We start from the raw sequence: 24492 nt of genomic DNA on the forward strand, positions 1-24492 counted from the left end.
ATGAATATGCGGCTCCTCCCCTATGGGGGTGGAGCCGCCTATTCATTTCTGTAATGAGCGGTGCCATGTGACCGCTCAGTACAGGAAGAATCTGCAGCGCCGGAGAAGCCAGGGACTGCAGGGACCGCGCCGCAGCAGGTAAGTATGACTACACAGCCCCCGCTCTCCCTCCCCTGCTGACACCCGGGTATATGACTCGAGTATAAGCCGAGAGGGGGACTTTCAGCCCAAAAAAATGGGCTGAAAATCTCGGCTTATACTCGAGTATATACGGTAACTTTTTTTCACAAAATTTTTACTTCAGGTCCAATTTGTTTCATTTTACCAAGGGTAACAGGAGAAATTGGACCACAAAAGTCGTTGTACAATTTGTCCTGAGTACGCCGATACCCCATATGTGGGGGTAAACCACTGTTTGGGCACATGGCAGAGCACAGAAGGGAAGGAGCGCCATTTGACTTTTCAATGCAAGATTTGCTGGAATTGAGATCGGAGCCCATGTCACGATTGGAGAGCCCCTGATGTGCCTAAACAATGGAAACCCCCACAAGTGACACCATTTTGGAAAGTAGACCCCCTAAGGAACTAATCTAGATGTGTGGTGAGCACTTTGATCCTCCAAGTGCTTCACAGAAGTTTATAATGTAGAGCCGTAAAAAAAATGTTATATTAATTTTCACAAAAAATGATCTTTTTGCCCCAAATTTTTTATTTTCCCAAGGGTAACAGGATAAATTGGACCCCAAAAGTTGTTGTGCAATTTGTCCTGAGTACGTCGATACTTCATATATGGGGATAAACCACTGTTTGAGCGCATGGCAGAGCTCGGAAGGGAAGGAGTGCCATTTGACTTTTCAATGCAAAATTGGCTGGAATTGAGATCGGACGCCATGTCGCATTTGGAGAGCCCCTGACATGCCTTAACAGTGGAAACCCCCCACAAGTGACCCCATTTTGGAAAGAAGACCCCCTAAGGAACTTATCTAGATGTGTGGTGAGCACTTTTAACCCCCAATTGTTTCACTAAAGTTTAGAATGTAGCATTGTGAAAATTAAAAAATCATTTTTTCTTTCCACAAAATGATGTTTTAGCCCGCAATTTTTTTTTTCCCCAAGGGTAACAGGAGAAATTGGACCACAAATGTTATTGTCCAATTTGTCCTGAGTACGCTGATACCCCACATGTGGGGGGGAACCACCGTTTGAGTGCATGGCAGAGCTCGGAAGGGAAGGAGCACAGTTTGAAATGCAGACTTAGATGGAATGGACTGCAAGTGTCATGTTGCATTTGCAGAGCCCCTGATGTACCTAAACAGTAGAAACCCACCACAAGTGACCCCATATTGGAAACTAGACCCCCCAAGGAACTTATCTAGATGTGTTGTGAGAGCTTTGAACCAACAAGTGTTTCACTACAGTTTATAACGCAGAGCCGTGAAAATAAAAAATATTTTTTTTTCCACGAAAATGATATTTTATCCCCTATGTTTTTATTTTCCCAAGGGTAACAGGACAAATTGGACCCCAAAAGTTGTTGTCCAACTTGTCCTGAGAACGCTGATACCCCATATGTTGGGGGGAACCACTGTTTGGGCACACAGGAGAACTCGGAAGGGAAGTAGCACTGTTTTACTTTATCAAAGCAGAATTGGCTGGAATTAAGATCGGACGCCATGTCGCGTTTGGAGAGCCCCTGATGTGCCTAAACAGTGGAAACCCCCAATTATAACTGAAACCCTAACCCCAACCCTAACCGGAAAATGGAAATACATTTTTTTATATTTTATTATTTTTCCCTAAGTAAGGGGGTGATGAAGGGGGGTTTGATTTACTTTTATAGCGTTTTTTTGGCGGATTGTTATGATTGGCAGCTGTCACACACTAAAAGACGCTTTTTATTGCAAAAAATAGTTTTTGCATCACCACATTTTGAGAGCTATAATTTATCCATATTTTGGCCCACAGAGTCATGTGAGATCTTGTTTTTTGCGGGACGAGTTGACGTTTTTATTGGTAACATTTTCGGGCAGATGACATTTTTTGATCGCTTTTTATTCCGATTTTTGGGAGGCGGAATGAACAAAAACCAGCAATTCCTGAATTTCTTTTAGGGGGGGCGTTTATACCGTTCCACGTGTGGTAAAATGGATAAAGCAGTTTTATTCTTCAGGTCAGTACGATTACAGCGATACCTCATTTATGTAATTTTTTTTATGTTTTGGCGCTTTTACACAATAACAACTATTTTATATAAAAAAAATAATTGTTTTTGCATCGCATTATTCTGAGAGCTATAACTTTTTTTTTTCTGCTGATGACGCTGTATGGCGGCTTTTTTTTTTGCGGGACAAGATGACGTTTTCAGCGGTACCATGGTTATTTATATCCTTCGTTTTGATCGCGTGTTATTCCACTTTTTGTTCGCCTGTATGATAATAAAGCAATGTTTTTTGCCTTGTTTTTTATTTTATTTTTTTTGCGGTGTTCACTGAAGGGGTTAACTAGTGGGATAGTTTTATAGAGCGGGTCGTTACGGACGCGGCGATACCAAATATGTGTACATTTATTTTTTTTTTAATTTACATAAATGGATTTATTGGGAAATTTTTTTTTTTTTTTTTTTTTTTACACATTCTATTTTTTTTTTTTTTACTTTCTAACATTGTCCCAGGGTGGGACATCTCTGTATTAGATCAGATCGTTGATCTGACACTGTGCATAGCACACTGCCAGATCAACGATCTGACAGGCAGTTTAGCTGGCTTTCCAGCGCCTGCTCTCAGCAGGCGCCGGCTAACCAGGTCATTTCATGACCCGGAAGGAGTCCGGTGGCCATCTTGGATCCGGGGACTCCTTCCGGGTCACCGGAGCAATGCGATCTCATTGCGTTGCTCCGGTGGGAGAGCGCAGGGAGCCCCCGTCCCTGCGCGATCCCCCTCTATGCCGCTGTCACTACTGACAGCGGCATCAGAGGGGTTAAACGCCCGCGATCGGCGATAGCGCCGATCGTGGGCATTGCTGCGGGGTGTCAGCTGTCATATACAGCTGACACCCGCACCCGATCACCGCGGCGCTCAGCGCGAGACCGCGGTGATCGGTGCGCCGTACTAGTACTGCTGCTGGCACAAATGCAGTGCCGGCAGCGCAGTACTAGTACGGCGCGTGGCGCGAAGGGGTTAAAGGTTTATTTATACTACACTAAAATAACATTATGTAATGTGGTAACATTTATGAAGTTGTAACAAACGCATATACAACTTATTTCCACATTTCATCACTGCTCCAATAAATTTAAGAAGAAAAAAAAAAAAAAAAACTACACCACAAAGTACAAAAATTGTGTAGTGTGATTAGAGAGAGCATCTGAAAAGCCCAGTATCATAAGGTGTCAAGGTTTAGGCTATTGGCACACGTTGCGGATTTTAATGCGCTTCCGCATCGTTTTTGGACGAGCGGAATTACATCAAATCCGCAGAGTAGTGCACAAGCAATGTTAGTCAATGGGACATTGACAATTGGTGTGCATATGCTGCAGAAAAACAAACCACACGGATTAGCAGCATTTTATTTTCCGCAGCATGTCATTTCTTTTGCGGATCTGCAGCGTTTCTGCACCCATTGACATCCATTGTTTCAGTCAAATCCGCAGCAAAAACGCAGGTTTAAAAAGATCTGCGGTTTTGCTGCGGAGTTGGGTGCAAGAAACGCTGCAGATCGGGAGGAGGAAGAGTGTGTGGTAAGAGACTATGTGGGGGTGTTTGTGTCTGTGTGCGGGTGTTTGGGTGCGGGTGCGTGCGTGCTTGTGTGTGTGTAGGCAGGCATCGTCCGATGGGACTACTAGTCCTATCCGGCTATGCCTGCTATAGTGACAGCTAGCCAATGATGGGAAAGCAGTAGTCCCATCATCCGGCTACTGTGTACAAGTGTATAAAAAAAACAAACCCTCACATACAGGACATACATATAGACATACAGTACATACTCACCATACAGTTAATCCCCAACGCCTTCTATCACCCGTAAAAAAATAATAAAATAAACCAACAGTATACCCTCTGTTCCGATGTAATCCATTTAATAACGAGTGTCCCACGACGATCTCCCGTGGAGAGCTGTCACATCGACAGATGTGACCACTCTCCAGGGACTCTGGTGTTACAATGATGGCAGGTATCCTCCCGCACTGTATCACTTTGCCGTCAGAGGACGCTGTCACTTGCGGCACCGCTGTGTGGGAAAATTCTCATGCAGCGTTGCCGTAAAGTGAGAACCTGAACTCAGGTAACCTCTTCAGTGATGCACTGAAGGAGCTATTAACTCCTGTCAGTACATCGCAGGAGGCCTAGAGAGCATTCACATCTCCTGATGTGACTGCTCTATAGGGGAGATCGTCGTGGGACACTCGTTATTAAATGGACTACAATGGATCAGGCAGTATTTGTGTTGGCTTATTATTTTTTATTTTTTTGCAGGAGATCGAGGGCGTTGCAGGAATTAGACGTACAATAAAGATGGGAAAAATGTGTAGTGTTTAATTAAAATTCTTTATTCTGGCTGTGTGTTTATTTAACCCTTTAACATCTACAGGATTAGTAATGGATAGGAGTCTTATTGACGCCTCTCCATTACTAAACCGGCTTGATGTCACCTTACAATTCAAAGGTGACATCAACTCCACAAATATTGACCCATATGCCACTGCTACAGGGCAGTGGGAAGAGAGAGGCTAAAGGCCCCGTCACACTAGACGATATCGCTAGCGATCCGTGACGTTGCAGCGTCCTGGCTAGCGATATCGTCCAGTGTGACAGGCAGCAGCGATCAGGCCCCTGCTGTGATGTCGCTGGTCGGGGAAGAAAGTCCAGAACTTTGTTTCGTCGCTGGATCTCCCGCTGACATCGCTGAATCGGCATGTGTGACGCCGATTCAGCGATGTCTTCGCTGGTAACCAAGGTAAACATCGGGTTACTAAGCGCAGGGCCGCGCTTAGTAACCCGATGTTTACCCTGGTTACCATCGTTAAAGTAAAAAAAACAACCACTACATACTTACCTACCGCTGTCTGTCCTCGGCGCTCTGCTTCTCTGCACTCCTCCTGCACTGGCTGTGAGCACAGCAGCCGGAAAGCAGAGCGGTGACATCACCGCTCTGCTTTCCGGCTGACCGGCGCTCACAGCCAGAGCAGAGAAGCCCAGCGCCGGGGACAGACAGCGGTAGGTAAGTATGTAGTGTATGTTTTTTTTACTTTAACAATGGTAACCAGGGTAAACATCGGGTTACTAAGCGCGACCCTGCGCTTAGTAACCCGATGTTTACCCTGGTTACCGGCATCGTTGGTCGCCGGAGAGCTGTCTGTGTGACAGCTCTCCAGCGACCAAACAGCGACGCTGCAGCGATCCGGATCGTTGTCGGTATCGCTGCAACGTCGCTTAGTGTGACGGTACCTTAAGTGCCGGAATTGGCACGTCTTAAGAGATGTGCCATTTCTGGGGCCATTGTGAGCTGGTGCTTGTAGCCAAGGGATGGGGGTGGGGAGCCCAATATCCATGGCCCCTTCCTAGGCTATGAATATTAACCCGCAGCTGTCTGCATAGCCTTTTCTAGCTATTAATTATAGGAGGACCCCACGTCATTTATTTTGGATGGGTCCCCCTATTTTCATAGCCAGTAAAGGATAAATATACAGCTGTGGACTGATATACATAGCCTGGGATGATACATGGGCATTAACCCCTTCCTAGGTTATAAACATCAGAGTGTGTGTGTATGTGTCTTTCTTTAACTCTCTATGTACCATTTTATTATGTTTATTACTAAACATCGGGCTTGGGTATTATCTATCGATATAGATATCTGTAAACATTCTTCAATGGAGTATGTAAAAAGAGGATGAACAAAGAAATGACAATTTTTCTTTGTTAAATAATTGATCTTTATTTAGCCTACAAAAACACATACAAATCTGCATGAAAGAGAACATGAAAATCTGCATCAAATCCGCACGGATTTTACCGGCGTTTTCTGCCAAGAGATGCAGAATCTGTGCAGAAATTTCCACAGGCAAATCTGCAACGTGTGCACATACCCTCAGGTAATGGTTTCCAAAACCTCTATAATTTCAGCAAAATCTGCAATATGGCTTCTACAAGGTATGAACATGTTTGTTTGTCAATTGTTCCAGAGCTACCGACTGCGATCAGAGTTCAGACTAGTCAAAGATTCCAAAATCAACAGTTTGCAAATTTTTTTTCCACCAAAAAGAAAAGAAATTGAAGAGAAAAAAAAAATGAGATGTGAAAGCTGACCCTGGCACAGTGCAGTTTTAGGCCCCTGTGCGGACTGCGTGGCGGAACTTTCAGATACTCTACTTATTAACTTTAAAACAACACTCCCGGGCAGGGTTGCAGCAATCACAGGAAACAGCACTGCACTTCAAAAATAGTTATTAAAAAGAAAAGGCAGCAAACAGATGGCGAGCCACAATCTACTTTTCCCAGCTGTGAGTTTACATGGCCCACTTATCAGGACAGGCACGATAAATGTCTATCTGTAGATGTTTCTGTGTTGGCCTGCATCAAGCTCATACTACAGGCTTGAAAATACATGTGCAAGGGCTCGCTCACACCAGTGTAGAGTCTCTCATGTTACATCATCGGGTGATTATGATAGTCGCACTCAGATCAAACTGTCAGATTCCGATTTCTCGATCACAGCACATGAAGTGGAGAAGTAAGGCTATGTGCACACGTCGCGGATTGTATGCATTTTTGCCGCGGTTTTTCGCCTTGAAAACGCTGTGAAAACGCATACACAACACAACCCATTGAATTCAATAGGATTCCGCAATGCTGTGCTTATCAGTCATGTAATGTAGGACCACCACCATTCAGGGCTGATATACAGCATTCGATAATGCAATATAAAAGCTACTAAACCCAACCTGTAAGGCTACTTTCACACTAGCGTCAGCCCGTTGCAGTGTGTCGGGCCGACGTACCGACGCATCCTGTGACAACAAAGCACAACAGGGGCAGCGGATGCAGTTTTACAACGCATCTGCTGCCCCATTGTGAGTTGCGGGGAGGAGGGGGTGGAGTTTCGGCCGCGCATGCGCGGTCAGAAATGGCGGACACGATGCACAATAAAACGTTGCAATCAACGTTTTTTTATTCCGACGGTCCGCCACAACAGGACGCAACCGTCGCATGACGGTTGCGACGTGTGGCAATGCGTCGCTAATGTTAGTCTATGGGGAAAAAACGCATCCTGCAGACAACTTTGCAGGATGCGTTTTTCTCCAAAACAACGCATTGCGATGTGCGTCGTAAGACGCTAATGTGAAAGTAGCCTAAGACGAGAAAAATAACATTCTCACCTGCAGGCTGGTCTGGTATAAGGGGTGTCACTTTCTCCATGGTCTGGCACCCCCTATCTTCTGCAAAACCGTCCCTACATAATCCACACAAATACCCCGAAACAGCTGTCTGTGGATGGATACCATGTTTTGGCATAGGTGGTTTTCCTTTTTGGATGCTGCCCTTCCCGTGGTTGTTCCTTCCCGGTGAAAGACCTGGCTATTTATTGCTTGCATTGAGAAACACGTGATGGTGTCTCCGCGGCTTTTCTACATGCATTTGAATATTTCCCATAAGGGATGGGGCAGTGTTCTGGATCACTGCATTGAGAAACACGTGATGGTGTCTCCGCGGTGTTGGATGTTTTGATCTCCCCGAGGTAATGCATCCTTATCTTTATATACATAATCCACACAGTCTCCTCGGCATGTCGCTCCTGCGCAGGTGTACTTCTATGCCCTGTTGAGTGCAGAGCAAAGAACTGAAGTGCACACGTGCCGGGAAAGGTCAAAGAAGCCCCAGCGTGATGCCAGGGAGATTTCTTTAGATGACACAGAGATGCATCTTCCACAGGCACCAAGAAGGACGGCACTGCAAGACGTTGGGAGGTGATGGATTAAGAAGAGCAACATGGTTAGGACAGGACCGCCCTGCAGGTGAGTATAAGAAGTTATTTTTCTTCTCTTAGGCTGGGTTCACATTTGCGTCTGTGTGCGCAGCGTATTATCCGCATGCGTCTTCGCTTCGTTCTTTCCCTTCCAATGTGTCAATCCCTTCCAACTTGTTTTCTACTCCTAATGTGTCCTCTTCCCCAATCCTCCAATTGTCTTACATTTCCCCTGTAACAACTTCCCCAACCACTCCTAACCTACCATCACAGCCCAACACCCCCCTGGTCCACCATGTTACTCACTCCCACAGACCCAAAAAGTAATTAATCTTTTCTTTTTAAATAAATTTTTTTCTGTTAGTAAAAATTGTTTTGATTCACAATACCGGTCTCATAGTGTTTTCTTTATCTCTTTATTCAACCATGTGTGTATTGTTGAGTGAAGAATGAACGGGTGTAACAGTTAGGGTATGTACACACGTTGCATATTTTGCTGCGGATCTGCTGCAGTTCTGACGCTGCGGTTTCGCAGCTGTTTTCCATAGGTTTACAGTATCATGAAAACCAATGGAAAACAAAATCCGCAGTGCACATGCTGCGGAAAAAACGTGCAGAAATACTGCGTTTATTCCGCAGCATGTTCATTCTTTCTGCGGGTTCCACCTGCTAATAGGAATCTGCAGGTGTAAAACCGCAGGTGGAAGCCGCACAAAAAAAAAATGCACAAAATCCGGGGTGAATAAGCAGGTAAAACGCAGTGCTTTTTACTTGTGGATTTCTCAAAACAGGTGCAGAAAAATCCGCAGAGGTTCGATCTACATGTGCACATACCCTTAAGATGTTAATATTAGAGTCAGAAAACATTACAGGTACATAACATTAAGGCTATGTTCACACCTTGCGTCGGGTCCCTGCGGGTTCTCCCGCAGCGGATTTGATAAATCTGCAGGGCAAAACAACTGCGGTTCTCCCTGCAGATTTATCGCGGTTTGTTCCGCGGTTTCCGCTGCGGGTTTCCGCCTATACTGTTGATGCTGCATATGCAGCATCAATAGTAATGTTAAAAATAATAAAAATTGGTTATACTCACCCTCTGATGTCCGGATCTCCTGGGCGCTGCACCCGGCGGTCCGGTTCCAAAGATGCTGTGGGAGAAGGACCCTTCGTGACGTCACGGTCATGTGACCGCGACATCACCGCAGGTCCTGGTCGCACAGCAACTCTGACCGGACGGCCGCGTGCAGCGCCCAGGAGCTCCGGACATCAGAGGGTGAGTATAACATGATTTTTTATTTTTTAACCCCAAATATGGTTCCCAGGGCCTGGAGGAGAGTCTCCTCTCCTCCACCCCGGGTACCACCCGCACATTATCCGCTTACTTCCCGCAACGTGGGCACAGCCCCATGCGGGAAGTAAGCGGTTCAATGTATTCCTATGGGTGCAGAATCGCAGCGATTCTGCACAAAGAAGTGACATGCTGCGGGTTGTAAACCGCTGCGTTCCCGCGTGGTTTTTCCCGCAGCATGTGCACAGCGGTTTTCATAGGGTTTACATGTTACTGTAAACGCTATGGAAACTGCTGCGGACCCGCAGCATCAAAATCGCGGCGGTTCCGCGGTAAAAACCGCTAAGTGTGAATATAGCCTTAAACACATTCAACCAAACCAATAGTACAAAGTGACTAAAAAAAAATATGTATTTCAGAATAAATGAATTGTTTTTATTAAATACAAAAAGATAAAAACTAAATTTAAAAAAATACAGGGCAAAAGAGGTGTTTTGCTATATACAAGTGATTCAGTTCTTCCTATAAGCAGGCCTCTACGTTACAAAGCACTCCATTTTATTGTATATTGTCTTTTGGTTGCTGTATTGCCTTGAAAAAGCTGCTGCTGAATTGCAAATGAGATAATATCTCTGCACTTGTAGATTCAGCAGGCCAGCAAATATTAGTCTTTTTTCAGAAACTTGCAGTGTTTATCTACTCACTCCATCATGTACCATTCCCTGAATAACGTTGGAGGTATTTCCCCCGTCTTTTTAAAATTTAGTTTTTAACTTTTTGTATTTAATAAAAACAATTCTTTTATTCTGAAATATATTTTTTCAAGTCACTTTGTACCATTGGTTTGGTTGAATATGTGTTTTATTACATATTAAAGTGTTTACTGCCTACTTAAAGGGAACCCGTCACCCCCCTCAGGCGTTTGTAACTAAGGCTACGTTCACATTAGCGTTGCGCGCCGGTGCGTCGGCGACGCAACGCACGATGCAGAAAAAACGCGCGCAAAAAACGCTGCGTTTTGCGACGAATTTTTGATGAAAATCGGACGCACGAAAAATGCAACTTGTTGCATTTTCTTGCGTCCGAAACGACGCACGTGTCGAAAAACGCAACCAAACGCAACCAAAAAAACGCACGCGTCCCCTATGTTAAACATAGGGGCGCGTCGCCGCTGCGTCGCCGACGCAACAGCGACGCACATTAGCGGAACGCTAATGTGAACGTAGCCTAAAAGAGCCACCGTGTGCAGCACAAATGCTGCATTCTGACAAGGTGGCTCTTTTAGTTATGATGCCTGCACACGCTGAAATAATCACATAAAATGTGCCCCCTCTTACCCTGAAATCTCCAGGGAGGCGGGTCTTTCCTTCCTATCAGACGCAGTACAGCCGTCTCTCCGGGCCTGTGTGCGGCAGGCGCCGCCTCCTCGTTGTTTGTATCTGTCCCGGAGCCTGCGCTGTGTTGTTAACCCTTGGGCATGCGCAGTGAGCGCTGCCTGTCCACTGTCCTCATTTGCAGTCTAGCTGACTGCACCTGTGCAGCCGCCCTGCCAGACATAAGACACTGCGGGGCGCTATAAAAACTCATTAAAAACGCAAACATTATGCATCCTATCATTTAGAATACATTTTGCATGTTTTGTGCACATGATGCGTTTTTTTCCGCGAAAAAAAACGCATTGCGGTACAAAAAGCAGCATGTTCATTAATTTTGCAGATTTTCTGCGTTTTTCCCACTATTCTATGCATTTGGGAAAAACGCACAAAAAACGCGAAGAAAACACGTGCAGATTTATGGCAGAAATGTCCGTTTTTTGTCTGGAAAATTTCTGCAAGAAATCCTGACGTGTGCACATACCCTGAGTGGTAGGCTCCACGGCTCTGTCGGAGTTCAACAATAGGGTGTTGACAAAAAGCGATGACAACGTCTTCGCCGTCTTTCTCTTCTCCTTTCTTCCTCACAAGCCACAGTGAAGGCAAAAGCCAATTTCAAAGATAAATCCAGAGTCATATTGAAGCTCTCCACTCTCTCCATCTTGCAGCAGCATCCAAAGAAGCGAATTTCTGCTGTGCATTGTCTTTATATATAGAAACCCATAAGACACGCCCATTCGGAAATACTGTACACATGGGCATAAACACATACAAAAACGCATGCAATCGCAGCGTTTTTTTGACGTCATGCATAAGAGTGTGCAGATGAAAACGCTGCGCAGATATGCGTTTGCATGTGTTTGATCATGCAGACGATACGCTGCGGACACATACGCAAATGTGAACTTAGCCTTACAGGTCGGGTTGGGGGCAAATATACAGCATTATAGAACTGCTGTATATTAGGCCTGAAAGGTGATGGCTGCATTTGATATCGGCCAAACCAGGCGACCGGTTCATTTTAATACATCGTACGTGTACCCTTTCCTAGGAATTCTATAGGCATTCGTTTTCTAAAAACTGCTCCAGACCACGTGCAATATTAAACCCCAAACTATGATACTGGCCCTGATGTAACGTTCAATTGTATTTATATCATGACAATATTTGTACTGATTTGCGCTTGTAGTCATCTATAAAAACAGAACAGCAATCTTGTGCCAGTGATAATTATAGTGTAATCACAACTAAACCCAAGGAGAAGAAACTTGGCAGCGCTGGGAGCGTAGATATAAAAATGTACAAAACACACATTCAGTCAATTAATATGCCCTAGTTTGTAAAGTTTCCATCTCCTTTTGAAAACTTTTCCATCTCTGCTCCATTTATAGAACCGCTTGCTCCAGTGGTTAGTGACTTGTAGAGTACCTGGTGACAAGGTGCAAAGGTCAGAGTGATGGCGGCTGCAGGACCACTACAATAGGGGGAATTCACATAATTGTGCACCTGCAATATGACAACTAAGACCTAAGAAGCTAGAGGACTTCGTTATGTCTTGTTATGCCTTGTGCATTAGTCACATCTAATTGCTTTATTGCATAGCCCCCCAAAAATGGACCATTGTTTTTACTAGCCAATTTATTTTTTTTCATTCCATTCAGAAAAAAAAAAGTCAGTGAAAAACTTAAAGGGACACTGTCACCTGAATTTGGAGGGAACAATCTTCAGCCATGGAGGCGGGGTTTTTGATTCACCCTTTCCTTACCCGCTGGCTGCATGCTGGCTGCAATATTGGATTGAAGTTCATTCTCTGTCCTCCGTAGTACACGCCTGCGCTATGCAAGATTGCCTTGTGCAGACATTTAACACGGAGGACAGAGAATGAACTTCAATCCAATATTGCAGCCAGCATGCAGCCAGCGGGTAAGGAAAGGGTAAAACAAACCCCGCCTCTATGGCTGAAAATTGTTCCCTCCAAATTCAGGTGACAGTGTCCCTTTAACATGAGTGCAATCTACGTCGAGACATTTATTTGAAGGAGTGATTTGACCTACAAAATGCACCAGAGTAAGACATGTCTACATTTTACTTATTTATTAAGTTGGACATTGGTCTACAAAAAAAATAAATAAATAAAAACCTGACATGTGACATAGAATATAACATCACAGAAAAAAAAAGGAAACTGCAAGATGCAGCTGCCCCCCCCCCAAAACGCCAAGGCGCTACGCGAAGCAGCTGCCCCCCCCAAACGCCAAGGCTCTGTGCGAAGCAGCTGCCCCCCCAAACGCCAAGGCGCTGTGCGAAGCAGCTGCCCCCCCCAAACGCCAAGGCGCTGTGCGAAGCAGCTGCCTCCCCAAACGCCAAGGCGCTGTGCGAAGCAGCTGCCTCCCCAAACGCCAAGGCGCTGTGCGAAGCAGCTGCCCCCCCAAACGCCAAGGCGCTGTGCGAAGCAGCTGCCCCCAAATGCCAACGAGGTGCAGGATGCAGCTGGCCTCCATGATAGATGTGGAGGCTCACAGATAAGGCCTGGAGAGAGCACCAGTGAAGCTGATAAGTGTCATACACAATGTCTGCCTTACAGCTTACTGGTCATGCTCATACAATTAAGAGAGATGCCCAGTACCATGTAAGTAACATCACAGGAACAGACACCCCAAACTCCCCAAGCCTACACGTATGGGCACCCTGCAAAGGATGAACAAGTACACTACTCTTACAACACACAAAAGTCCTCATTGTCTTGTGAGACCTTACTTTAAAACTCAAAGCAATTCACTGGAAAGTACATCAATAAAAAAAAAAAAAACGGAAAAAAGGCAGCCGTATTTACAGGGTGCTGTCAAGGTGTTTCCACAGTCAGGAAATGCTACGGATTGGACGCAGCGTCCAGATGTTACAGCATAGTGGAGGGGATTTCATAAAATCCCATCTCCACTATGCTTTCAAAGATGCAGGCGGCAGCCCTGCGTATCCGGACATGCGGCGCGTCTTTATAGACCGCAGCATGTCTATTTATCTAGCGGAGACACTCAGCGTCCGCAAGATAAATTACACAGTCTATATATAGGATGCGGTGATTCCGCATGTGTTCAATGAAAGCGCTGCCGATACGGAACGTGGAAACATACCCTCAGAGTGTATGAGGGGCACCGTGCAAACACTGGGGTGTGAGTTCTCACCAAATGATGGGGCAGTACCTGCTCTCTGTACCAGGTGCCATTCTATTATGAGGTCTGCACACAACGTGCCTTCTGTGAGGGATTTTTGCGGATATTTTACAGGAATTACAGAAGATGACAAATGATTGCTCAGGCTTACTGCTCATCTGTACACATTAGAGAAGTTACAAACATCTCCAAGCACTACATAGATACATTTAATCACTATGAAAGTGTATACAATGTGTTTAACCCAAACAAATCATCCTTTCACGCACTGGTTCTCAAGGAAGAGAATGTGTCAGCAGCAGGATGTAGGGGCAGAGATCCTGATTCCAGCAATATGAATATAAAACCCATGTCTTCATGAGCTCCAACTATCCTCATTCCCACAAGTGATTGGCCACTTTCTGCTTTGGGAAAAATACAGGCAGCAGCCCAGTAAATGGCAGTACCTCATGATGCATCAGGCTGGGAAGAAGAGACCTGGGGGCGGACCCCGAGGCGCTGGCTGGCGGGCGGACCCCGAGGCGCTGGCTGGCGGGCGGACCCCGAGGCGCTGGCTGGCGGGCGGACCCCGAGGCGCTGGCTGGCGGGCGGACCCCGAGGCGCTGGCTGGCGGGCGGACCCCGAGGCGCTGGCTCGAGACGGTCCCCGAGGCGCTGGCTGGCGGGCGGACCCCGAGGCGCTGGCTGGCGGGCGGACCCCGAGGCGCTGGCTGGCGGACGGACCCCGAGGCGCTGGCTGGCGGGCGGACCCCGAGGCGCTGGCTGGCGGGCGGACCCCGAGGCGCTGGCTGGGGACAGACCCCGAGGCGCTGGCTGGGGACGGACCCCGAGGCGCTGGCTGGGGACGGACCCCGAGGCGCTGGCTGGGGACGGTCCCCGAGGCGCTGGCTCGAGACGGTCCCCGAGGCGCTGGCTCGAGACGGTCCCCGAGGCGCTGGCTGGGGATGGTCCCTGAGGTGCAGGCAGAGGACTCGGCTGCCAGGAAATTATTTAATTAGGCAAAGTGATTTGGAAGCCATCCCAGGTCTGTCCCCTCCAGCAGATGCTGCACAGGCACACTCAGGGACAGGTTAAAGGCCATTAAACAATTAGAGGGGCGCTTTGTGGAGGCTGCGACATGTCACAGTTGTCACTGCCAGCAGGCAATGGGAAGAAGCACTGTTGTGCCATCACACCGGCGGGGGTCGCGGTGTACAGGTGCGTCCTGGGGGGCAGCTCACAGGGATGTAGCCAAATGACAGCAGCAGGGAAGGAGGCACACATGGAAAAGTTGACCACATCAGCAGAGATGACGGGACCGGGGGGAGAACGGGGATATGCTCGGGCACAGGCAAGCACGAGGGCTAGGGTTACCTTAAGGCTGGCATGCTGTGACAGTCTCCGCTCAGGATGGCAGAGAGCAGCAGGCAGCGTGCTTCCAGGCGAGCAGAGCGGAGAACCACCACAGACCGGAAGCACCGCCCCTCTGCCCTGATTGGCTAAAGCGCGCCTCACATTCACCTCACAAAGCAACTGACCACTCCCCTCTAAGGCGCTGCTTGCAACTCCGACCATAGTCCTCAGCACTACGGCCGGTGGCGCCTGCGATAACGGCGAGCGCTGAAGACACGGCCGGTAGCGCCTGCGATAACAGCGAGCGCTGAAGACACGGCCGGTGGCGCCTGCGATAACGGTGAACGCTGAAGACACGGCCGGTGCCGCCTGCGATAACGGCGAGCGCTGAAGATATAGCCGATGCCGCCTGCGATAACACGGAGTGCTGTGTATATACAGGTCCTTCTCAAAAAATTAGCATATAGTGTTAAATTTCATTATTTACCATAATGTAATGATTACAATTAAACTTTCATATATTATAGATTCATTATCCACCAACTGAAATTTGTCAGGTCTTTTATTGTTTTAACCCCTTCATGACCGGGGGATTTTTCGTTTTTCCGTGTTCATTTTTCGCTCCCCTCCTTCCCAGAGCCATAACTTTTTTATTTTTCCGTAAATTTGGCCATGTGAGGGCTTATTTTTTGCGGGACGAGTTGTACTTTTGAACGACATCATTGGTTTTAGCATGTCGTGTACTAGAAAACGGGAAAAAAATTTCAAGTGCGGTGAAATTGCAAAAAAAGTGCAATCACACACTTGTTTTTTGTTTGGCTTTTTTGCTAGGTTCACTAAATGCTAAAAATGACCTGCCATTATGATTCTCCAGGTCAGTACGAGTTCATAGACACCTAACATGACTAGGTTATTTTTTATCTAAGTGGTGAAAAAAAATTCCAAACTTTGCTAAAAAAAAAAAAAAAAAATTGCGCCATTTTCCGATACTCGTAGCGTCTCCATTTTTCATGATCTGGGGTCGGTTGAGGGCTCATTTTTTGCGTGCCAAGATGACGTTTTTAATGATAGCATTTCGGTGCAGATACGTTCTTTTGATCGCCCGTTATTGCATTTTAATGCAATGTCGCGGCGACCAAAAAAACTTAATTCTGGCGTTTCGAATTTTTTTCCCGCTACGCTGTTTAGCGATCAGGTTAATACTTTTTTTTAATTGATAGATCGGGCGATTCTGAGCGCGGCGATACCAAATATGCGTAGATTTGATATTTTTTTTATTGATTTATTTTGATTGGGGCGAAAGGGGGGTGATTTAAACTTTTATGTTTTTTTTATTTTTTTCACATTTTTTTAAACTTTTTTTTTTAACTTTTGCCATGCTTCAATAGCCTCCATGGGAGGCTAGAAGCAGGCACAGCACGATCGCCTCTGCTACATAGCAGCGATCTGCTGATCGCTGCTATGTAGCAGAATTGCACGTGTGCTGTGAGCGCCGACCACAGGGTGGCGCTCACAGCGACGGGCGATCAGTAACCATAGAGGTCTCTAGGACCTCTATGGTTACCATCCAGACGCATCGCCGACCCCCGATCATGTGACGGGGGTCGGCGATGACGTCATTTCCGGCCACCCCGCCGGAAGCGGTAGTTAAATGCCGCTGTCTGCGTTTGACAGCGGCATTTAACTAGTTAATAGGTGCGGGCAGATCGCGATTCTGCCCGCACCTATTACGGGCACATGTCAGCTGTTCAAAACAGCTGACATGTCCCGGCTTTGGGGCGGGCTCACCGCGGAGCCCTGCATCAAAGCAGGGGAGCCGGCATCGGACGGTATAGTACGTCCGATGCCGGTAAGGGGTTAATACTGATGATTTTGGCATACAACTCCTGATAACCCAAAAAACCTGTCTCAATAAATTAGCATATTTCACCCATCCAATCAAATAAAAGTGTTTTTTAATAACAAACAAAAAAAACATCAAATAATAATGTTCAGTTATGCACTCAATACTTGGTCGGGAATCCTTTGGCAGAAATGACTGCTTCAATGCGGCGTGGCATGGAGGCAATCAGCCTGTGACACTGCTGAGATGTTATGGAGGCCCAGGATGCTTCAATAGCGGCCTTAAGCTCATCCAGAGTGTTGGGTCTTGCGTCTCTCAACTTTCTCTTCACAATATCCCACAGATTCTCTATGGGGTTCAGGTCAGGAGAGTTGGCAGGCCAATTGAGCACAGTAATACCATGGTCAGTAAACCATTTACCAGTGGTTTTGGCACTGTGAGCAGGTGCCAGGTCGTGCTGAAAAATGAAATCTTCATCTCCATAAAGCATTTCAGCCGATGGAAGCATGAAGTGCTCCAAAATCTCCTGATAGCTAGCTGCATTGACCCTGCCCTTGATGAAACACAGTGGACCAACACCAGCAGCTGACATGGCACCCCGCACCATCACTGACTGTGGGTACTTGACACTGGACTTCAGGCATTTTGGCATTTCCTTCTCCCCAGTCTTCCTCCAGACTCTGGCACCTTGATTTTCGAATGACATGCAAAATTTGCTTTCATCAGAAAAAAGTACTTGGGACCACTTAGCAACAGTCCAGTGCTGCTTCTCTGTAGCCCAGGTCAGGCGCTTCTGCCGCTGTTTATGGTTCAAAAGTGGCTTTACCTGGGGAATGCGGCACCTGTAGCCCATTTCCTGCACACGCCTGTGCACGGTGGCTCTGGATGTTTCCACACCAGACTCAGTCCACTGCTTCCTCAGGTTCCCCAAGGTCTGGAATCGGTCCTTCTCCACAATCTTCCTCAGGGTCCGGTCTCCTCTTCTCGTTGTACAGCGTTTTCTGCCACATTGTTTCCTTCCAACAGACTTACCATTGAGGTGCCTTGATACAGCACTCTGGGAACAGCCTATTTGTTGAGAAATTTCTTTCTGGGTCTTACCCTCTTGCTTGAGGGTGTCAATGATGGCCTTCTTGACATCTGTCAGGTCGCTAGTCTTACCCATGATGGGGGTTTTGAGTAATGAACCAGGCAGGGAGTTTATAAAAGCCTCAGGTATCTTTTGCATGTGTTTAGAGTTAATTAGTTGATTCAGAAGATTAGGGTAATAGGTCGTTTAGAGAACCTTTTCTTGATATGCTAATTTATTGAGACAGGTTTTTTGGGTTATCAGGAGTTGTATGCCAAAATCATCAGTATTAAAACAATAAAAGACCTGACAAATTTCAGTTGGTGGATAATGAATCTATAATATATGAAAGTTTAATTGTAATCATTACATTATGGTAAATAATGAAATTTAACACTATATGCTAATTTTTTGAGAAGGACCTGTATTTGATGCCGCCTGCGATAAGGCGGAGTGCTGTAGATATAGCCGGTGCAGCCTACGATCAGGCCGAGTGCTGTAGATATAGCCGGTGCAGCCTGCGATCACGCCGAGTGCTGTAGATATAGCCGGTGCAGCCTGCGATCACGCCGAGTGCTGTAGATATAGCCGATGCCGCCTGCAATAACGCTGAGTGCTGTAGATATAGCCGATGCAGCCTGCGATAACGCAGAGTGCTGTAGATATAGCCGATGCCGCCTGCGATAACACGGAGTGCTGTGTATATATTTGATGCCGCCTGCGATAAGGCGGAGTGCTGTAGATATAGCCGGTGCAGCCTACGATCAGGCCGAGTGCTGTAGATATAGCCGGTGCAGCCTGCGATCACGCCGAGTGCTGTAGATATAGCCGGTGCAGCCTGCGATCACGCCGAGTGCTGTAGATATAGCCGGTGCAGCCTGCGATCACGCCGAGTGCTGTAGATATAGCCGATGCAGCCTGCAATAATGCAGAGCGCTGTAGATATAGCCGATGCCGCCTGCAATAACGCTGAGTGCTGTAGATATAGCCGATGCAGCCTGCGATAACGCAGAGTGCTGTAGATATAGCCGATGCAGCCTGCGATAAGGCGGAGTGTGTTATGATCCGGTGACCTTGGAGCAGCATGAGAACTTTCACTGGAGAAGGTGGTCACTATACTGACCGCAATCCTGAACTTAACACCGCAACTAGAAGTAGCCGTGGAGTGTACCTAACAATCCTAGACACCTCGTCACAGCTGGAGGACTAAATACCCCTAAATATGGAAATAGGAATACTATCTTGCCTCAGAGCAGATCCCCAAAGGATAGACAGCCCCCCACAAATATTGGCAGTGAGTCGGAGAGGAAAAAACATACACAGGCAGAAAAACAGGATTTAGCACAGGAGGACACTCTAGCTAAATAGGACAGGATAGGGCAGAGTTCTGTGTGGTCAGTATTAAAACCCTTCAAAAATATCCACAGCAGAATATACAAAAACTTCCTACATCTAACTAAAGATGTAGGAGCGTATATCTGCAACTCCAGCAAATCCTACAATCAGAGCAGGAATACAAACAAAAACAAGCACACCGCAGTGTGCCACAGACACAAAAAGCCAAACACTTATCTTTGCTGAATTTGGCAGCTAGCAGGAGAAGCCAGAAAGTGATCCAATACTTCACAAGGAACATTGACAACTGGCAAGGGCTAATGAATCCTGCACACCTAAATATTCCAGTCAGAATTGTAATCAGCAGATACACCTGGCCAGGACTGCGACTCAGAGACAACTGCATTCCCACCTACAACCACTGGAGGGAACCCAACAGCAGAATTCACAACATTACCCCCCCCCCTTGAGGAGGGGTCACCGAACACTCACCAGGGCCCCCAGGACGATCAGGATGAGCCAGATGAAAGGCACGGACCAAATCAGCAGCATTGACATCAGAGGCAAAAACCCAAGAATTATCCTCCTGGCCATAACCCTTCCATTTGACCAGGTACTGAAGCTTCCGCCTCGAAAAACAAGAATCCAAAATCTTCTCAACAACATATTCCAACTCCCTATCAACCAACACAGGGGCCGGAGGATCAACAGAGGGAACAACGGGCTCCACATATTTCCGCAACAAAGATCTATGGAAGACATTATGGATAGCAAAAGAGGCCGGAAGCGCCAGTCGAAAAGACACCGGATTAATAATCTCAGAAATCCTATAAGGACCAATAAACCGAGGCTTAAACTTAGGAGAAGAAACCTTCATGGGAACATGACGGGAAGACAACCAGACCAGATCCCCAACCCGAAGCCGGGAACCAACACACCGACGATGATTAGCAAAACGTTGAGCCTCCTCTTGAGACAACACCAAATTGTCCACCACATGAGCCCAAATCTGCCGCAACCTGTCCACCACAGAATCCACACCAGGACAGTCAGAAGGCTCAACCTGCCCAGAAGAAAAACGAGGATGAAAACCAAAATTACAAAAGAAAGGCGAAACCAAGGTAGCCGAACTATCCCGATTATTAAGGGCAAACTCGGCCAATGGCAAGAAAGCCACCCAATCATCCTGATCAGCAGACACAAAGCATCTCAAATAAGTATCCAAAGTCTGATTAGTTCGCTCGGTCTGGCCATTTGTCTGAGGATGAAATGCAGAAGAAAAAGACAAATCAATGCCCAGCCTAGCACAAAAGGCCCGCCAAAACCTAGAAACAAACTGGGAACCTCTGTCGGACACAATATTCTCCGTAATACCATGCAAACGAACCACATGCTGAAAAAACAACGGAACCAAATCTGAAGAGGAAGGCAATTTAGGCAAAGGCACCAAATGAACCATCTTAGAGAAACGGTCACAAACAACCCAGATAACAGACATCTTCTGGAAGACCGGAAGATCAGAAATAAAATCCATCGAAATATGCGTCCAGGGCCTCTCAGGGACGGGCAATGGCAAAAGCAATCCACAAGCACGGGAACAACAAGGCTTGGCCTGCGCACAAGTCCCACAGGATTGCACAAAAGAACGCACATCACGCGACAATGAAGGCCACCAAAAGGACCTACCAACCAAATCTCTGGTACCAAAAATGCCAGGATGACCAGCCAACACGGAACAGTGAACCTCAGAAATCACTCTACTAGTCCATCTGTCAGGAACAAAGTTTCCCCACAGGACAGCGGTCAGGTTAGTCAGCCTGAAATTCCTGAAGAACCCGTCGTAAATCAGGGGAAATGGCAGAAATGACCACCCCCTCTTTCAGAATACCGACCGGCTCTAAGACCTCAGGAGAATCAGGCAAAAAACTCCTAGAGAGGGCATCAGCCTTAATATTCTTAGAACCCGGAAGGTAAGAGACCACAAAATCAAAACGGGAAAAAAACAAGGACCATCGAGCCTGTCTAGGATTCAGCCGTTTAGCAGACTCGAGGTAAATCAAATTCTTATGATCGGTCAAGACCACAATACGGTGCTTAGCTCCCTCAAGCCAATGTCGCCACTCCTGAAACGCCCACTTCATAGCCAACAACTCCCGATTGCCGACATCATAATTGCGTTCAGCAGGCGAAAATTTATGGGAAAAGAAGGCACACGGTTTCATTAAGGAACCAACAGGATCCCTCTGAGACAAAACGGCCCCTGCCCCAATCTCAGAAGCGTCAACCTCAACCTGAAACGGAAGAGAAACATCCGGTTGGCGCAACACCGGAGCAGAAGTAAATCGACGTTTAAGCTCCTGAAAGGCAGAGACAGCCGCAGAGGACCAATTAGCCACATCAGCGCCTTTCTTTGTCAAATCGGTCAAGGGTTTAACCACGCTGGAAAAATTAGCAATGAAACGGCGATAAAAATTTGCAAAACCCAAAAATTTCTGAATGCTCTTCACGGATGTGGGCTGAATCCAATCATGAATGGCCTGAACCTTAACCGGATCCATCTCTATAGACGAGGGAGAAAAAATAAAGCCCAAAAAAGAAACCTTCTGCACCCCAAAGAGACACTTAGACCCTTTCACAAACAAAGCATTGTCACGAAGGATCTGAAATACCATCCTGACCTGTTGCACATGAGACTACCAATCATCGGAAAAAATCAAAATATCGTCCAAATATACAATCAAGAATTTATCAAGATAAGTCCGGAAGATATCATGCATGAAGGACTGAAAAACAGATGGAGCATTAGAGAGTCCGAATGGCATCACAAGGTATTCAAAATGGCCTTCGGGCGTGTTAAAACGCAGTTTTCCATTCATCACCCTGCTTAATACGAACAAGATTATATGCCCCTCGAAGGTCAATCTTCGTAAACCAACTAGCTCCCTTAATCCTAGCAAACAAATCGGAAAGCAAATGTAAAGGGTATTGAAACTTGACTGTGATCTTATTCAAGAGGCGATAATCGATACAGGGTCTCAAGGAACCATCTTTTTTAGCAAAAAAAAAGAACCCCGCTCCCAACGGTGAAGAAGATGGTCGAATATGCCCTTTCTCCAAAGACTCCTTAATATAGCTCCACATGGCGGTATGTTCAGGCACAGACAGGTTGAAAAGTCGACCCTTAGGAAACTTACAGCCTTGAATCAAGTCAATAGCACAATCGCAGTCCCTGTGCGGTGGAAGGAAACTGGACTTGGGCTCATCAAATACATCCTGAAAATCAGACAAAAACTCTGGAATTTCAGAAGAGGAAGAAGAGGAGATTGACATCAAAGGAACATCATTATGAACCCCCTGACAACCCCAACTAGTCACAGACATGGACTTCCAATCCAACACAGGATTATGTACCTGCAACCACGGAAAACCCAGCACGATAGCATCATGCAAGTTATGCAACACCAGAAATCGACAATCTTCCTGATGGGCTGGCGCCATGCGCATGGTCACCTGTGTCCAAAACTGGGGCTTATTTTTAGTCAAGGGTGTAGCATCAATGCCCCTTAAAGGAATAAGGTTCTGCAAAGGCTGCAAGGGAAAACCACAACGCTTGGCAAACTTAAAGTCCATTAAATTCAAGGCGGCGCCTGAATCCACAAACGCCATGTCAGAAAATGATGACAATGAGCAGATCAAGGACACAGATAACAGAAATTTAGGTTGTACAGTACTGATGGTAATTGAACTGGCGATCCTCTTTGTCCGCCTAGGGGAGACAGAAATGACACGAGAAGCATCGCCACAATAATAACACAACCTATTTTGACGTCTGAAACCTTGTCGTTCCGTTCTAGACAGAATTCTATCACACTGCATAGGCTCAGGAATTTGCTCTGAGGATAACGCCACAGCGCGCACAGTTCTGCGCTCCCACAAGCGCCGGTCAATCTGAATGGCCAGAGGCATAGAATCACTCAGACCGGAAGGCGTGGGAAAAGCCACCATAACATCTTTAACGGATTCAGAAAGCCCCCTTCTGAAAATTGCCGCCAAAGCATCATTATTCCATTTAGTCAACACAGACCATTTTCTGAATTTCTGACAATACAATTCTGCCGCCTCTTGACCCTGAGACAGGGCCAACAAGGTCTTCTCAGCTTGATCCACAGAATTAGGTTCATCATATAATAATCCCCAAGCCTGAAAAAAGGAGTCAATATTAAGCAAAGCCGCATTCCCAGATTCCAGGAAAAACGCCCAATCCTGCGGGTCGCCACGCAGCAGGGAGATTACGATTGTTACCTGCTGAATGGAATCACCAGAGGATCAAGGTCTCAGAGCAAAAAACAGTTTACAGTTGTTTTAAAACTCAAATTTGGACCGGTCACCAGAAAACAAATCAGGAGTAGGAATCTTCGGTTCTAAAGCAGGAGTCTGAACAATATAATCAGAAATACCCTGCACCCTAGCAACAAGCTGGTCTACAGGAGAAGCTAATTCCTGAACATTCGTGCTTGCACCAGGCTCCTCAGCCACCCAGATATTAAGAGGAAAGAGAACACAAAACAGACTGGATAAAAAAAAATGGCTCAAGACCTTTCTTCCCTTCTTCTGAGATGCATTTAACTCATTGTGGGCCAGATGTACTGTTATGATCAGGTGACCTTGGAGCAGCATGAGAACTTTCACTGGAGAAGGTGGTCACTATACTGACCGCAATCCTGAACTTAACACCGCAACTAGAAGTAGCCGTGGAGTGTACCTAACAATCCTAGACACCTCGTCACAGCCGGAGGACTAAATACCCCTAAAGATGGAAATAGGAATACTATCTTGCCTCAGAGCAGATCCCCACAAATATTGGCAGTGAGTCGGAGAGGAAAAAACATACACAGGCAGAAAAATAGGATTTAGCACAGGAGGCCACTCTAGCTAAATAGGACAGGATAGGACAGAGTTCTGTGCGGTCAGTATTAAAACCCTTCAAAAATATCCACAGCAGAATATACAAAAACTTCCTACATCTAACTAAAGATGTAGGAGCGTATATCTGCAACTCCAGCGAATCCTACAATCAGAGCAGGAATACAAACAAAAACAAGCACACAGCAGTGTGCCACA

The 24492-nt window shown here is 46.5% G+C and overlaps 1 protein-coding gene across 4 annotated transcripts in view; it reads right to left on the minus strand.

Annotated features, from left to right (window-relative positions):
• ADK (adenosine kinase) overlaps nucleotides 1–24492 on the minus strand; it is a 390840-nt gene that overhangs the window by 282526 nt on the left and 83822 nt on the right. Inside the window, exon 1 of one of the 4 annotated variants that reach the window (XM_069753004.1) lies at nucleotides 15146–15252. The exons of 2 other annotated variants lie outside the window; for them this stretch is intronic. In XM_069753004.1, coding sequence (XP_069609105.1) covers nucleotides 15146–15159 — 14 coding nt within the window. In that variant the 5' untranslated portion in view covers nucleotides 15160–15252. Of the gene's footprint in view, nucleotides 1–15145; nucleotides 15253–24492 lie in introns of those variants that run through there. One more of the 4 variants, XM_069753003.1, reaches the window with a different exon arrangement.

This window comes from Ranitomeya imitator, chromosome 2, assembly GCF_032444005.1.
Source record: "Ranitomeya imitator isolate aRanImi1 chromosome 2, aRanImi1.pri, whole genome shotgun sequence".
Taxonomy (NCBI): Eukaryota; Metazoa; Chordata; class Amphibia; order Anura; family Dendrobatidae; genus Ranitomeya; species Ranitomeya imitator.